General features: G+C 39.8%; 1 protein-coding gene across 1 annotated transcript in view; it reads left to right on the forward strand.

Moving 5' to 3' along the window:
• Positions 1 to 3714: 3714 nt before the first annotated feature.
• The window catches only part of LOC127415538 (collagen alpha-1(XII) chain-like), a 126616-nt gene continuing 116082 nt past the window's right edge, over positions 3715 to 14248 (forward strand). The window contains exons 1-3 of the mRNA XM_051654307.1: positions 3715 to 3784; positions 8601 to 8717; positions 10416 to 10559. Of these exons, the coding sequence (XP_051510267.1) occupies positions 3715 to 3784; positions 8601 to 8717; positions 10416 to 10559 (331 nt within the window). The remainder of the gene's footprint in view (positions 3785 to 8600; positions 8718 to 10415; positions 10560 to 14248) is intronic.

Raw genomic sequence — 14248 nt, forward strand, 5'->3', positions numbered from 1 at the left:
ACATCTTCAGAAATATGTTTAGCTTGCCTACATTTTGTTAGTAAATATTTCTTAATTATGGACTTCAGTCGTTGCTGGTGATTTTCTTGAAAAATGCTCTGAAGGTGATGTGTGGTGTGTGGTAATGTCCAGTACTAACCTGGTACTTTTAAGTTTATTTTACAGGTTCCCTGACATTGATCGATCTCTGGACACAGGTAAATTGTGTTTTTATTCATATTGCTTAGGGAGCATTCCAAGAAATATAAAAAAGTTAGTCAGAGCGTGTCGTGTTTTTTTCTGGCGCCAAAAACTCCCGCGCAAACAAGTGCCACTTGCCTCAGGAGGTAACCATAGCAACAGCTTGAGCACTTTCCGTTGCAGGATCAAACAGTACCTGTATTGTCATCATTTATCAGTATATGGGTTAACATATCACAAAAATGTAGTGTTTGAAAGTTAATTGAAAGGTTTTAAGATATTTGACGTCCGACTAACTGTACTACGGGCGCCAAAGTGAACACAGATAGGTAACAAGTTACTGAAGGAGATTTTTGTAGATGAATAGTTCACCCAAACATTCTGTCATCATTCTGTCACCGTCTCACCCTTCATATTGTTCGATCATAACCCGTATTACTTTATTCCGTTGAACACAAAATTTAAGTAAAATGTTCAGTCTCAGACGCCATAAAAGTGAATGGTGACAGAGTAATTGACTCAATCCTAAAAAATATATATTCTTTGGAACAGGTTTGCAGCATTAAGGGTGATTAAATGATGAATTTTCATTTTGTGGGCGAACATTTAGCAAAGTTGACTCAATTGAAAGTCATTTAACTGCCTTTGATGTACATAATCTGAAGAAACGTTTGCATACAAGAAAACGCGAGCGCAAATCCGTCAGTCCACTGTCGGCCATCTTTGAAACGCTCTCGGGAGGCTATTTCCAGTCATGAGAGTGCAGCTCTTATCTACTTGAATGGGAAAAGACCAAAATCTCAAAAACGGTTGGTCAAGATTACGATCAAAGGACATACTTCAAATCAGCAATAAAATTGGACAATACTGGAATCATAATTTGTGATTCTTAACTTCACATTACGCAAAAAAACCGCAATTTTCCCATTCATTTTAATAGAAGTGGCCCATCTCTGCTACATAATCTCTGATCCTACTCGATTTTCTGTGTCATACGCGGGTATGGACGGGGGGTATTATATCTGAATCTGAAACTCACAACACGCTGATGATGAGCAACATGCAGCAGGAAAAAGCGCATCTCATCACATCCATCACATAAATGTGACGTCAGAGCTCCAGGTTCGGGTTCAGCCCCCTGTTAAGAAGCACATTCTAGTCTGAGATCCCGTGCATTTGGGAACAGCCTTCACGAGCTGTGGGTGATCAGACCCTCTTCATCTCCATCTCTCCATCATTACGGAGAATTTTCTGAATTAAATCGACATTAAAACCCCTTTGCATCTGGGCATCCTTTTCACCTCCTTTCACCAGAATTGTGATGTACTGAGAGAGTGTTTAGAAACTTTTGGGAGTTTGGTAAGTGCTTATTTATTTCCCACCCTTTATGAATAAACTTTATTAAATTTATATGGAGGGATGCGTTGTTCATCCAGCAGCTCAGAACACTTTTTTTTCCCCCATAGACGTTTATATAGTGATTTCATTTTTCCAATGTCCTTTTATTGAGCTTTGGAATTTAACGATTCATTGGGATAATACTGTGTCCATAGAATTTAAAAGAAACATTTGAACTTGTCTCCCCTTTTGTTTGGGAGTCTTTAAAACTTCCCAAATAATTAGGAGATTTTAAGAACTTTCTTTTTTGGTAATTTTTTTGCCTTTTCCCAATTTACATATGTTGTATGCATCTATGTGAATAGGTTTTGCAGTAGATTATTTTTGTAGTTGTAATAAGGCTTTAATAGTGAACAACTACCTAAGATACACACTCAAAAAAAATATTTAGGCATTTAAATTTGATAAATAAATTCCATCAAATTGTAAATTGTCTATTGTGTAATTTTTTAACAAAATTAAATTAATAAAACTAATTACTTAAATGTACTAATTACTTAAAGTTAATAAAGTTATTACACTTATTAATAAAAAATATGTAGTTTTTATTTTATTAAAAATTACTCAGTTTGATATATTTTTGTTATGAAATTGAAATGCGGAAATCTTAAAATAATTTTTTTTAGTGTACTGTGCATATACTGTACATATGCAATGTATTGTTAAATGTTTGGGTCACACTTTGGGTAGCTGACATAAGTACATAAGTCTAATAGCGATTTCAGGTAGAACTTTTAAGTATATGAATTAAGAAAAGTGTATATCATATGTTTTTTCCATTTTTAAACTTTTTCATCTGAAAGGTCCTGCCATATGACAAATGCATTCTTAAAAGTACAAATGTCACATGATGTTTCTTGGTGTGCATGAGGTCATAAAACTGAAATTACAGTAATTTTAGAAGAATTGGAAAAAGTTTGTTTAAAGAAGTTTTAGATTAATTCTAGTTTAATTTCTAGTTTACAGCAGGACTGTGCTGAAATTTAATTCCAGTGCATATATTGCTGAGTATTTGCAATTAATGATTAATGCACAGCATGCACGTAATGTAAACATATTTTGTAAGTTGCTTTTGTTTATACATTGCTGTTGTTATTACACTTGTAATTTTAGTAACATGCAATATATGTAACACAGACCCTGTAAAATTAGCAAAAGTGCTCCCAAGGTTTTCAGGTAGAGAGAAACAGATATTCTCAGCATGAACGTCAGGATGTGAAGTTTACATTTGTCCATGCCCGACAGCAGGGGGGCGCAAGAATCCTTCAGAAAAGTGTTCCTCTCCTAATGCATGGTCCCAGATCAGGCAAATTTCCAGACGATTGCATATAGTCTATGAACTCACAGTTTCCGATGTTAAACAGATGAATCAGTGAAGTTTGCAGTGACATACATCATGCACTAACTGAGCCTATTTTGTTGCAAATATGAAAATGAAAATTCTGTCATCATTTGCTCACACTCATGTTGTTCCAAACCCGTATGACTTTCTTTGTTCCATGGAACACAAAAGGAGATGTCCAGATGGCTCTTTTTCATAATGGGGACTGAGGCGGTGAAGCTCCAAAAATGACATAAAAATCAACATTAACAACCTTTTTTTAGACTGTTCCTCACACAGAGCTATCGTATGGCTTCAGAAAACTTAGAACACAGCACAGACATTGCGTGGGCTACTTTTATTTTGCTTTTTTGTCCGTTTTGGTGCTCAAAAAGTACAGTCAGCCCTAGCCCCATTCACTTTCATTGCATGGAAAAAAGCAGCCTGGACATTCTACAAAATATCTTCATATCATGAGGGTGACAGAAATCTTTATTTTTGGGAGAAATAACTTTTAAAGTGCTGCAGTGAATGTATCTTGAGATCCACTGTGGCTTACTATAGTCATTGAAAATGTAACAATTGTTTTTTAAGTACTAACCATGGAAAACACATTTTACGGTGTCCAGAGAAACAGCAGGAATACTGAATGAAAAGTGCTTTAAAATAAGGTAGAATGTGATCTCTTGCAGTGTGCTGTGTGTGAGTAGAGTGTGTGATTTGGTTGGTATTTTTCAGATAGATTTATGTATAGAGTGTTTGCAGTATGGTTAATTTTTCAGGCTGATTGATGGTCTGCTGATACGGGAGTGAAGATGTCAATCAGGCATTTGGCAGCTGCCGCTCTCCTAACACTCACAGTACTGGCATCAGTGAGAGCGCAAGGTAAAACAGCCAACAAATCTCTCTCTTACATTAGAAATACTTTATTCCAGCAGTCTAGATCATTTCATACTTCTTTCCTAACTGCACTTATTTAACTGCATAATAACGTTTGCTTCTTTTTAAGGGTGTTATGAATGTGTTCTATTGTTTCCCAAAGAATTTCACAAATTTACCCAGATTCGTGTAGTCAGTAAACATGACATATGATTCATCATTTGAATTTTTTTAGGAAATTTTCATGAACAAAAATTTAGTTAAAATCCTTCAATCAAGAGATTCTATTCTTTAAGAGATTCTAAGTGCAATTTCTCATTTTTAGAAATTTTAGACACTAGTTAAGGACTTTAAAAACCCAATAAAATCAAAACTGGAGTTTTGTGGCTTTAAGTCCATGTTTGTTTCTGCTTTCACGTGCTTTCAGATTTATCCTACTTCCCACTTCTAAAGTTGTAATTACGAGCTCGTCACGTTCAACTTATTTTGACACCATAATACATGCTTGCCAACTGGCTGACGATAATGGAATTTTGGTCAAATACATGCTATTTTCTCTGTGTAAAAATGTGCAAAAATATAAATGACTGAAAAGGCAAGCGAAAATTAAAAACATTTATAAAACCATCATTCACTACTGAAATGGTTCTCTTGTCCGACATGTTGAATGTTTACATCTCAACCCAACTCGGAAACTCAGATATCAAAATTATCCCAGAGTTTCCCAGTTGTAATTACGATTTTAGGGGGACGTTCATGTGAAACTTTCGTGTAGGAAACTTGTATTTATGATCATTCCGATAGCACGTGAACTCGTGAAGGCAGCATTAGCTTTGGGTCCTTGTTTTGTTATTAGCTACTGAAACAAAAGGGATGAGCTCTACGATATGTCACACCCCCACTTCCTGTTTCGTTTTCCTAGGAAGTGGGTCAACACAGGGAAAGAAAACTGTGCTCATCAAGCCATTTCATGGGGTCTGTAGGCATCCTTTAAGACTTGCTAAAAAAACCTAAAAAAAACCTTGTGATGTCAATAAAACGGGGAAAATTGGAAATTCAGTCTTGTTTTTGTCTTTCTACCAACAGACATTAATGCAAAATTATCTCAGTGTGATACTTCTACACTTGCTAGTCATCAAAACAACTGTAAGGCTATCCTCTGTTATATCTTTTAATTTCAAATGATTGATTAGAGAACATAATGCCAAATCAACCAAAATCTTATTAATGAGTGAGGTTTAGTTCTGAATATTTTCCATATGCATCTTCAGACACATAATCAGTTGCAGAGGACAAGACATCTCAGCCAGATTCAACCCCAATTCCGAAAAAGTTGGGACAGTATGAAAAATGCTAATAAAAACAAAAAGGATTGATTTGGAAATTATATTCACCCTTATATTGAAAGCACTACAGCTAAACATGATATAATGTTTTACCTTGTGAATTTTCTTTCTTTCTTTTTTTTTGTTTTTTTTTTAAATGTACAGTAATTTCAAATCAGATGATTTCAACACACTCCAAAAAAGTTGAGACGGGCAATTTAAGACTAATAACAATTTGATGAGTTGAAATAACAAGGCAATGTGAACCAGGAGATGTTAAACAGGTGAGGCAATCGTGTCATAATATATAAGGAGCCTCCAAAAACAGCCTAGTCCTTCAAGAGCAAGGATCATTCGAGACTTGTTGATTTGCCAACAGATACTTAAGCAAATAATCCAGCACTTTGAGAACAATGTTCCCCAAAGACAAATTGGAAGGATTTTGGGCATTTCACCCTCTGCAGTGCACAATATAGTTAAAAGATTCAAGGAATCTAGACAAATCTCAGTGCGTAAAGGGCAAGACGAAAACCGCTTCTGTATGCACGTTATCTCTGATCCCTCAGACGTCACTGTCTTAAAAACATAATTCATCTGTAATGGATATCATGAACATAGTCTTCGGATTACTTTAGTAAACCTTTATTAGTCAACACCATTCGCCACTGTATCCATAGATGCAAGTTAAGACTTTACTATGCAAAGCAGAATCCCTACATCAACACTGTCCAGAAGCACTGCCGACTTCTCTGGGCTCGGTCTCATCTTAGATGGAAAGTAGAACAGTGAAACTGTGTTTTTTGGTCTGAACAGTCCACATTTCAAAAAGTTTTTGAAAAACAAAGCTGTCGTGTTATCCGGGCCAAAGAGGAAAAGGGCCATCCAAACTGTTATTAGCGTCAGGTCCAAAAGCCAGTGTCTGTATGGGCCAGGGGTGTGTCAGTTCCCATGGCATGGGTAACTTGCACATCTGTGAGAATACCATGAATGCAGACATATATGTACAAATTTTGGAGCAACATTTACTGCCATCCAGCACCGTCTTTTCCAGGGACGTCCTTGCATTTTCCAGCAGGATAACTTCAAACCACATGCTGCCTGGATTTCAAGTTCATGACTGTGTAAGCAGAGAGTACGGGTGCTAGATTGGCCTGCCTTTAGTCCTGACCATCTCCAAATGAGAATGTGTTGTGCATTATGAAGCGCACCATATGGCAACGAAGACCCCGAACAATTGTGCAGCTTAAGACCTACATAATGGATGATTGGGGGAAAATTCCACTTTCTAAACTTAAGCTTGTGTCTTCAGTGCCCAAATGCTTAATAAGTGTTATTAGAAGGAATGGTGATGTTTCACAGTGGTAAACAATCGACTGTCCCAACCTTTTTGGAGTGTGTTGCAATACTAGTTGTAGTGCTTTCAATATAGCAAAGGGTGAATATAATTTACGAATCACTCCTTTTTGTTTTCATTAGCATTTTTCATACTGTCCCAACTTTTTCGAAATTGGGGTTATACAGTAGAATTACTTTAAACTTTTTCCTCTAGTAAAACAGGCTTCATGTATTTTAGTATTTATGTGTTTCAGTAACTGAGCTCCTTGGTGGCTTTGAACAGCATGAGAGGCAGTAAAACTGTGACTTAACCATATCAAATCACTGAATATACCACAGGGTGTTAAAGCATACATTGCTGATGTTCAGTGGAAAGTATAGTGGAACATTTTACAGCTTTTATTGCATGGAAAAAAAAAAAAAATCTTCACGTGGAGGCCAAGTTTCCATCACCACTGTCTACTGGAACAAAAAGACAAAACATGAGCTGTACATTTATTTTCTTAGAAAAGTGAGAGCAAGTTCTTGATAATTCATTTTCATTCAGACATATGGAAAAATACAAAAAGGTCTTCATTTGAATGTGTTACTGTAGACATATAGTTTTGGTTGCACCAAAACAGGACTGGATTGAATACAGTGAATTAATTCTACAAAGACTTTTGAGGCGTTGTCAACTCTTTTATAGGAATTTTCAGGGCGCAATCTGTTCAGGTTTATCTTACGCAAACAAAATTGCTGCTGACAGATAGCTGAACGATAGTCAACCTCAACAATAAAGACTTACTAAACAAAACACTAATACAACAATAATATATCTGTGATATTTAAATCTATTATGAAGTACTAAATAACGAGTATACAGTATGTGTTTATGTAATAATAAAATGTACTTCAAAGAGTCCTTAAACTTTTATTTTAACTTCCTTAGGGTTCAAGCTTTAATTGAACCCCCACATAATTCCTCATGATTGAACAGATAAAAAAGAAAATTCTTAAATAAAAATAAATCTAGAAATGGGATTTTTTCCCGTTATTTGCTTGTGGAAATGTGATTGCGGTTTTGTGGGACCCATTCGGAGTCTGAAATGGAACCGATTGTGACAGCTGGTCAACCAGGTTGGTAAATCTTGATTTTGGTGAATCTGTTTTGATCAAGCCTAAGCCCTGGTCAAAATTTGACCAGAGCCACGGCTTCACAAAATATTTTATTGTGATATTCCGACCTTCACACAACCCATATTTTCCACACTGATTCTAACATATCAAACTCAATGGGCCTCATTCACAAATTTCTGTGTAAATTGTTGCATTTGAATCAAATTCAGAAATTTTCGTAAGAATGTTTTCACAAATTATTTACACTGAAATTTGCTCTGCTCATGTTTCATAAATGAGGCTTAAAGAGCACACACACACACACACACACACACACACACACACACACACACACAAAATAAACATTAACGAATATCACTTCAAAATATTGCAAAATCCTATATGTGTGCGTCTTGTACATGAAGTCTTTTAGTCCCACAAGTTGTTGCAAACAACTTTTCATGTACAAATGCATGAGTCTCCAACAGTCTTCTGTCTAGATCATCTAGACTGGTGTGTCCCATGTTACATAACCTCTTCTTGTTCATATATTCATTTGTGTGTCACCACGCTTTATTTTCATATCTCATTAAAGGTATCATTTACCATGAAAAGAACGTTCACATGCACACTGTTGTCATTGTGCACTCTCTTAAGTGGTTTGCAATGAAAACTGACCACATTAAGTGTTTGCAAATACACCAACTTTCCTCAAGTCCATTGCACAATTAACAGTTCTTGTGTATCTGTGATGACTGCTATTGAGTTGAACACAGCTTGTCTAACTATGTTGGGTTGGCTGTAACAGCTGCATGCACGTCACACGTTACGGCCTCATGTTTTGTTTAGGCCTTTGTTAAACGCTCTTTACGTGTCTATGCTTGAGTAGTCAATGGCCCTACGGTCAGACAGCTCAAACAGATGTCATTTTGACCCAAAATGGCCGCCGTCCACGTATGTTTCTTGCTGCTTTGAGTCCTGGTTTTGCCCATAAACCTTCACATACATACAGCTTTTTAGAGTGGTTTCTTGGAAATAATTTGATTCACCCCTTCTCTCCACAGTAATGCCACCGTCAGACTTGAGGTTTAAGATTTTAAATGAAAACACAGTACAAATGACATGGAAACAACCACTGACAAGGATCGAGGGCTTCAGAATACAAGTAATGTCTGATACAGGTGGGTAACCCAATGAAAGTGTTTCACACATGTTGGATTTTTAGTGGTCAAACTCTGGAAGAGACACATGTGGGATGGGTTCTTAAGGGAAAGCAGGAATGTTTCAAGTTTAATACAAATTAAACTAAATCTACAGAATTTGTTGCATAATGTTGATTACCACCAAAAAATAGTTAGGACTCGCCCTTCATTTATTTAGAAAAAGCAAAAATTGCGGTTACAGTATGCCACTTATAATGGAAATGAATGGGGCCAGTTCATAAACGTTAAAATACAAACTGTTTTAAAAGTATAGACGCAAGACATAAACATTATACATGTTAATATGATTTTACTGTAATAAAATCTGGGATTTTCTGTCATTATGGCTTTTAGAGGTTGACAGCATTTACTGGCATTGCATCTTCATGACAATAACGTAATATTGGATATAACTTTACACAGAAAAGCTAAGTAAGCGATTTTATCACACTAAAATCATGTTAACATATGTAATGGTTACGTCTTGTGGCTATACTTTTGAAACAATGAGTATTTTACCGTCTATAGACTGGCCCCATTTACGTCCAAGTAACAAGTGCCTTATTGTAACCGTGTTTTTTTTCTTCTTCTTCGTTTAAATAAATGAGGGATGAGTTGAATTTTTGTGATCAGCAATATTATGATAAATGCTGTCGATTAAGCTTAACTTTTATCGAACAAGTAACATTCCTTTAAGCAAAAGTCTAATTTAGGCTCCATTTAATCTCAATCTATCAAGGAGAAACAATTAAAGAGATGTAATTTGCGATTTTTCTTTCCTAGCTAGTACACATAATGCAAATGTACAGTAACAAAGATGAGCTTGTTAAAAGCTTTTATAACACTTTCTTGATTGTTAAAGGCAACATGAAATGGTGTTCGCAAACCATTATGTGATGCATTTCCCAGTGAAACGGGATATTCAATGAGAAAAACAATGTAGGGCTGTACTTGACATTATTGATCGGGAATTGATTGGATCATGAAAAGTGGGTGTTTCAACCAGAATGGAGACAGACAATGCTTAAATAGCCATTTGACATTTGACTATTCGTTAACATTTCTAGCCTCTGTGACATCAGTCAAACAGAAAAGTCTTTTCAGATTCGGAACAAGTTATTACATTTTGATAAAAGATTACAGACACCATTTTTATTTTACTTTGGAATAATGTGCACTGATAAATAATGCACAATAAGACCGGGAACACGTATTAAGAAAGTAAATATGGTGGTTTTAGATTTCATGTTGTCTTTAAAGTTCTGGTGATATAACCTTTAAGTTCTTCAAGACCTACATGGGGCATTTCATAATGTATTGCCATTGTGCCCTTTAGCAAAGCTTGCTCTAGGGGAACCATCCCTGTGGTTAGTTAACTGTGTGTTGCTTTAGATAGAAATGCATCTGGTAAATGACAACTAACCTTAAAACTCACTGCCATGGGCAACTGTAGGTGACTCCGTTCTGGCGTGCACTTTTAAAATGATTTAAACATGGACTGTAAATCTCTGCTGTCTTCTGAGGAGTCATTGAAATGTTTTGCTAATGCAGTTCACATGTCAGTTCATCTAGATTTATCTACTTAACATTATGGTTATCAAGATGTTATCTTTAAGCAGAATGTACATCATGATAAGACATTTAACATTGTAAATTCAAATGTTCTGCTCTCTGTAGATGAAACTGTTCAAGAATTCACACTGCCTGCAACCTCAACCAAAACTTCCATCAATGATCTGACACCTGATGTGGATTATGTTGTTACGATAAATTCATATTCTGAAGCAGAAGAGAGTATACCGATCTCTGGTCAAATAACAAGTAAGCAGAAAGCAATCTTATACCTTATGTTTGTCAATTTTCCCTCGGTCATGGAAAAATTGCAAGTATCACTGTGATTTTTGGGCCTCAAAAAAATGACGGAATTTAGTATAATCGTAAAAATCATGGAAATTAACATAGTCAAGATAAAATGTAATCCAAAAGTCTGAAACTACTAGAGAAAATGCTTCTATTTTGCATATACCCTCAAAAAAAGATATATTTTAGCATTTTTTTAAAGATTTACACATTTCAATTTCATAACAAAATTCCATTAAAGTAAAAGTATAATTTTTAACAAAATTAAATATAACTCTAAATATTTAGGTTTTTAAATTACATTTTAAATTAAAAATTTGTAAATATTTTGCAATTCAGTTTGATAGAATTTTGGTATGTATCTAAAAATTATTTTTGGGGTAAATAATGCTTCTAATATAATGCTTCTACTTTTTTCTAAATTAATACAGAATATTTACATAACAATTTATATTATCAGTATAACAATTTGAGAATGAAAAGACACTGAAAGAAGATAACGTTAAGATTTATCCATTTACGTTTTATAAAACGTCATGGTTACTTGTGTAACCTCCGTTCCCTGATGGAGGGAACGAGACGTTGTGTCGAAGTAGTGACACTAGGGGTCACTCTTGGGAGCCCGAGACACCTCTGGTCTTTGATAAAAGGCCAATGAAAATTGCCGAGTGGTATTTGCATGCCACTCCCCTGGACATACGGGTATAAAAGGAGCTGGTATGCAACCACTCATTCAGGTTTTATGCTGAGGAGCCGATATAAGGTCCGGCCATTTCAGCGGGTAGTTCAGCGCTGTGGCAGGATGGACACAACGTCTCGTTCCCTCCATCAGGGAACGGAGGTTACACAAGTAACCATGACGTTCCCTATATGTCACTCACTCGACATTGTGTCGATGTAGTGACACTAGGGGTCCCTATACGAAATGCCACAATTGGCTGAACTATGTTACGTGAACTGGCGGTTTGTGGTGGGCAGACTACTATGTGCCTCATAGCCAGCACACCAGGTCGACACGTAACCTCCCCCAACATAGTTATGAGTGTCTTGGGGACAAGTCGACTACCCAAAAGATAGAGGCAGGCTTAACCCAGTCGTGGGGGGATTATCCGACTGGGCCGCCAGGTCTAGTCGGGGGGGTGTCCCTCCCAAGGGGAAGACACAGCGGAGACCACACCTCGCCCAAAGAGAGGGGGGGATATTTAAGTGGAAAAACACATCACATGGTCTTTCCAACCATGTGGAGAGTCTTCAAGGTAGATCCTGCCCAATGGGGGAGGAGTTACTACAAACATGGAGACTGGGGCAGAAGGGCTCTGCCCAAGGAAGATGCAGTTTGCCAACAGGGAAACGAATTAGCGGAAGATATATATCGCATGGGGTTAGCCTTACAGGGAACCGCCACATGCGGAGCACCTACCCCAGAACAGGGCTCTTAGTTAGCGCGTGTACTGGGCCGGCAGCGAATCTCACCGAAAACTCGACTGCCACAGGGTTCGGAGGAAGTCAACCAGGGAACAAACTTGTGAACACTACTGGGAGTTAATGGCGCACGTCTTCAGCTCAAAAGGAGGTGGAAGGCGCTATGTGCAAGCGATACACCCGGCAAGCTATCCTGGGCTTATCCGCTTGTGTTGCGTGCCACTACCTAGGACGAAACCGGTTCCACCCGGAGGTTGTAGAACCTTGCACAGGCGTTGGGTGTTGCCCAGCCCGCTGCTCTGCAAATGTCTGTTAGAGAGGCACCCCTGGCCAGGGCCCAGGGAGCCGCTACACCCCTGGTAGAATGGGCTCGTAGCCCTACCGGGGGCGGCATGTCCTGGCCGACATATGCCATAGTTATGGCGTCAATGAGCCAGTGGGTGATCCGCTGCTTGGAGACAGCGCTTCCTTTCCACTGTGCGCCAAAGCAGACAAAGAGCTACTCAGAGATTCTAAAGCTCTGCGTGCGATCCAAATAGATGCGTAAAGCGTGCACCGGACACAGCGACGACAGGGCTGGGTCTGCCTCCTCCTGGGGCAGCGCTTGCAGGTTCACCACCTGGTCCCTAAAGGGGTGGTGGGAACCTTGGGCACATAGCCCGGTCGGGGTCTCAGGATCACGTGAGAGTAACCCGGACCGAACTCCAGGCACGTTTCGCTGACAGAGAACGCTCGCAGGTCACCTACCCTCTTGATGGAAGTGAGCGCAGTCAGGAGGGCAGTATTCAAGAAGAGTGCCTTAAGCTCGGCTGACTGCAAAGGCTCAAAGGGGGCTCTCTGTAGACCCTCAAGAACTACAGAGAGGTCCAATGAGGGAACGAGGCATGGTCTGGAGGGATTCAGCCTCTTGGCGCCTCTTAGGAACCTGATGATCAGGTCGTGCTTCCCTAAGGACTTACCGTCAACTGCATCATGGTGTGCTGCTATGGCAGCAACGTACACCTTCAAGGTGGAAGGGGACAGCCTCCCTTCCAACCTCTCCTGCAGGAAGGAAAGCACTGATCTGGCTGTGCATCTCTGGCGGTCTTCCCGATGGGAAGAACACCACTTAGTGAACAGACAGCACTTAAAGGCATACAGGCGTCTCGTAGAGGGGGCCCTAGCCTGAGTGATCGTGTCTACCACCGCAGGTGCTTAGGTCTTCCGCGTCCCATCCAGAGGCCAGACATGGAGATTCCAGAGGTCTGGTTGCGGGTGCCAGATGGTGCCCCGTCCCTGAGAAAGAAGATCCTTCCTCAGGGGAATTCGCCAGGGGGGCTGTCGCGAGGAGCGTGAGGTCCGAGAACCACGCCTGGGCGGGCCAGTAGGGTGCTACCAGGATGACCTGCTCCTCGTCCTCCCTGACCTTGCACAGGGTCTGTGCAAGTAGGCTCACAGGTGGAAAATGCATATTTGCGCATGCCAGTGGGCCAGCTGTGTGCCAGCGTGTTTATACCCAGGGGGGCCTCAGTCAGGGCGTACCAGAGCGGGCAGTGGGGAGGATTCTTGGGAGGCGAACAGGTGCACCTGTACCTGTCGAATCGACTCCAAATCAGCTGGACCACCTGAGGGTGGAGTCTCCACACTCCCCTGAGGATAACCTGTCATGACAGCGCATCCGCTGTAGTGTTGAGGTTGCCCGGGATGTGAGTGGCTTGCAGTGACTTGAAGTGCTGCTGACTCTAGAGGAGGAGACGGTGGGCGAGTTGTGACATACAACGAGAGCGCAGACCACCTTGGCGGTTGACATATGCTACCATTGTCATGTTGTCTGTCTGAACTAACACGTGCTTGCCCTGGATCAATGGCCGAAACCTCCACAGGGCGAGCAGAATTGCCAACAACTCAAGGCAGTTGATGTGCCAATGCAGTCGCGGACCTGTCCAGAAGCCGGCAGCTGTGTGCCCATTGCAAACAGCGCCCCAGCCCATTTTGGAGGCGTCTGTCATGACCACGATGCGCCTGGAGACCAGTTCTAGAGGAACGCCTGCCCGTAGAAACGAGAGGTCGGTCCAAGGGCTGAAAAGACGGTGACAGACCGGCGTGATGACCACGCAATGTGTCCCGTGGTGCCATGCCCATCTCGGGATTCGAGTCTGGAGCCAATGCTGAAGCGGCCTCATATGCATCAACCCGAGCGGGGTGGCCACCGCTGAGGATGCCATATGCTCTAGGAGCCTCTGGAAAAG

This window comes from Myxocyprinus asiaticus, chromosome 25 (genome assembly GCF_019703515.2).
Source record: "Myxocyprinus asiaticus isolate MX2 ecotype Aquarium Trade chromosome 25, UBuf_Myxa_2, whole genome shotgun sequence".
Taxonomy (NCBI): Eukaryota; Metazoa; Chordata; class Actinopteri; order Cypriniformes; family Catostomidae; genus Myxocyprinus; species Myxocyprinus asiaticus.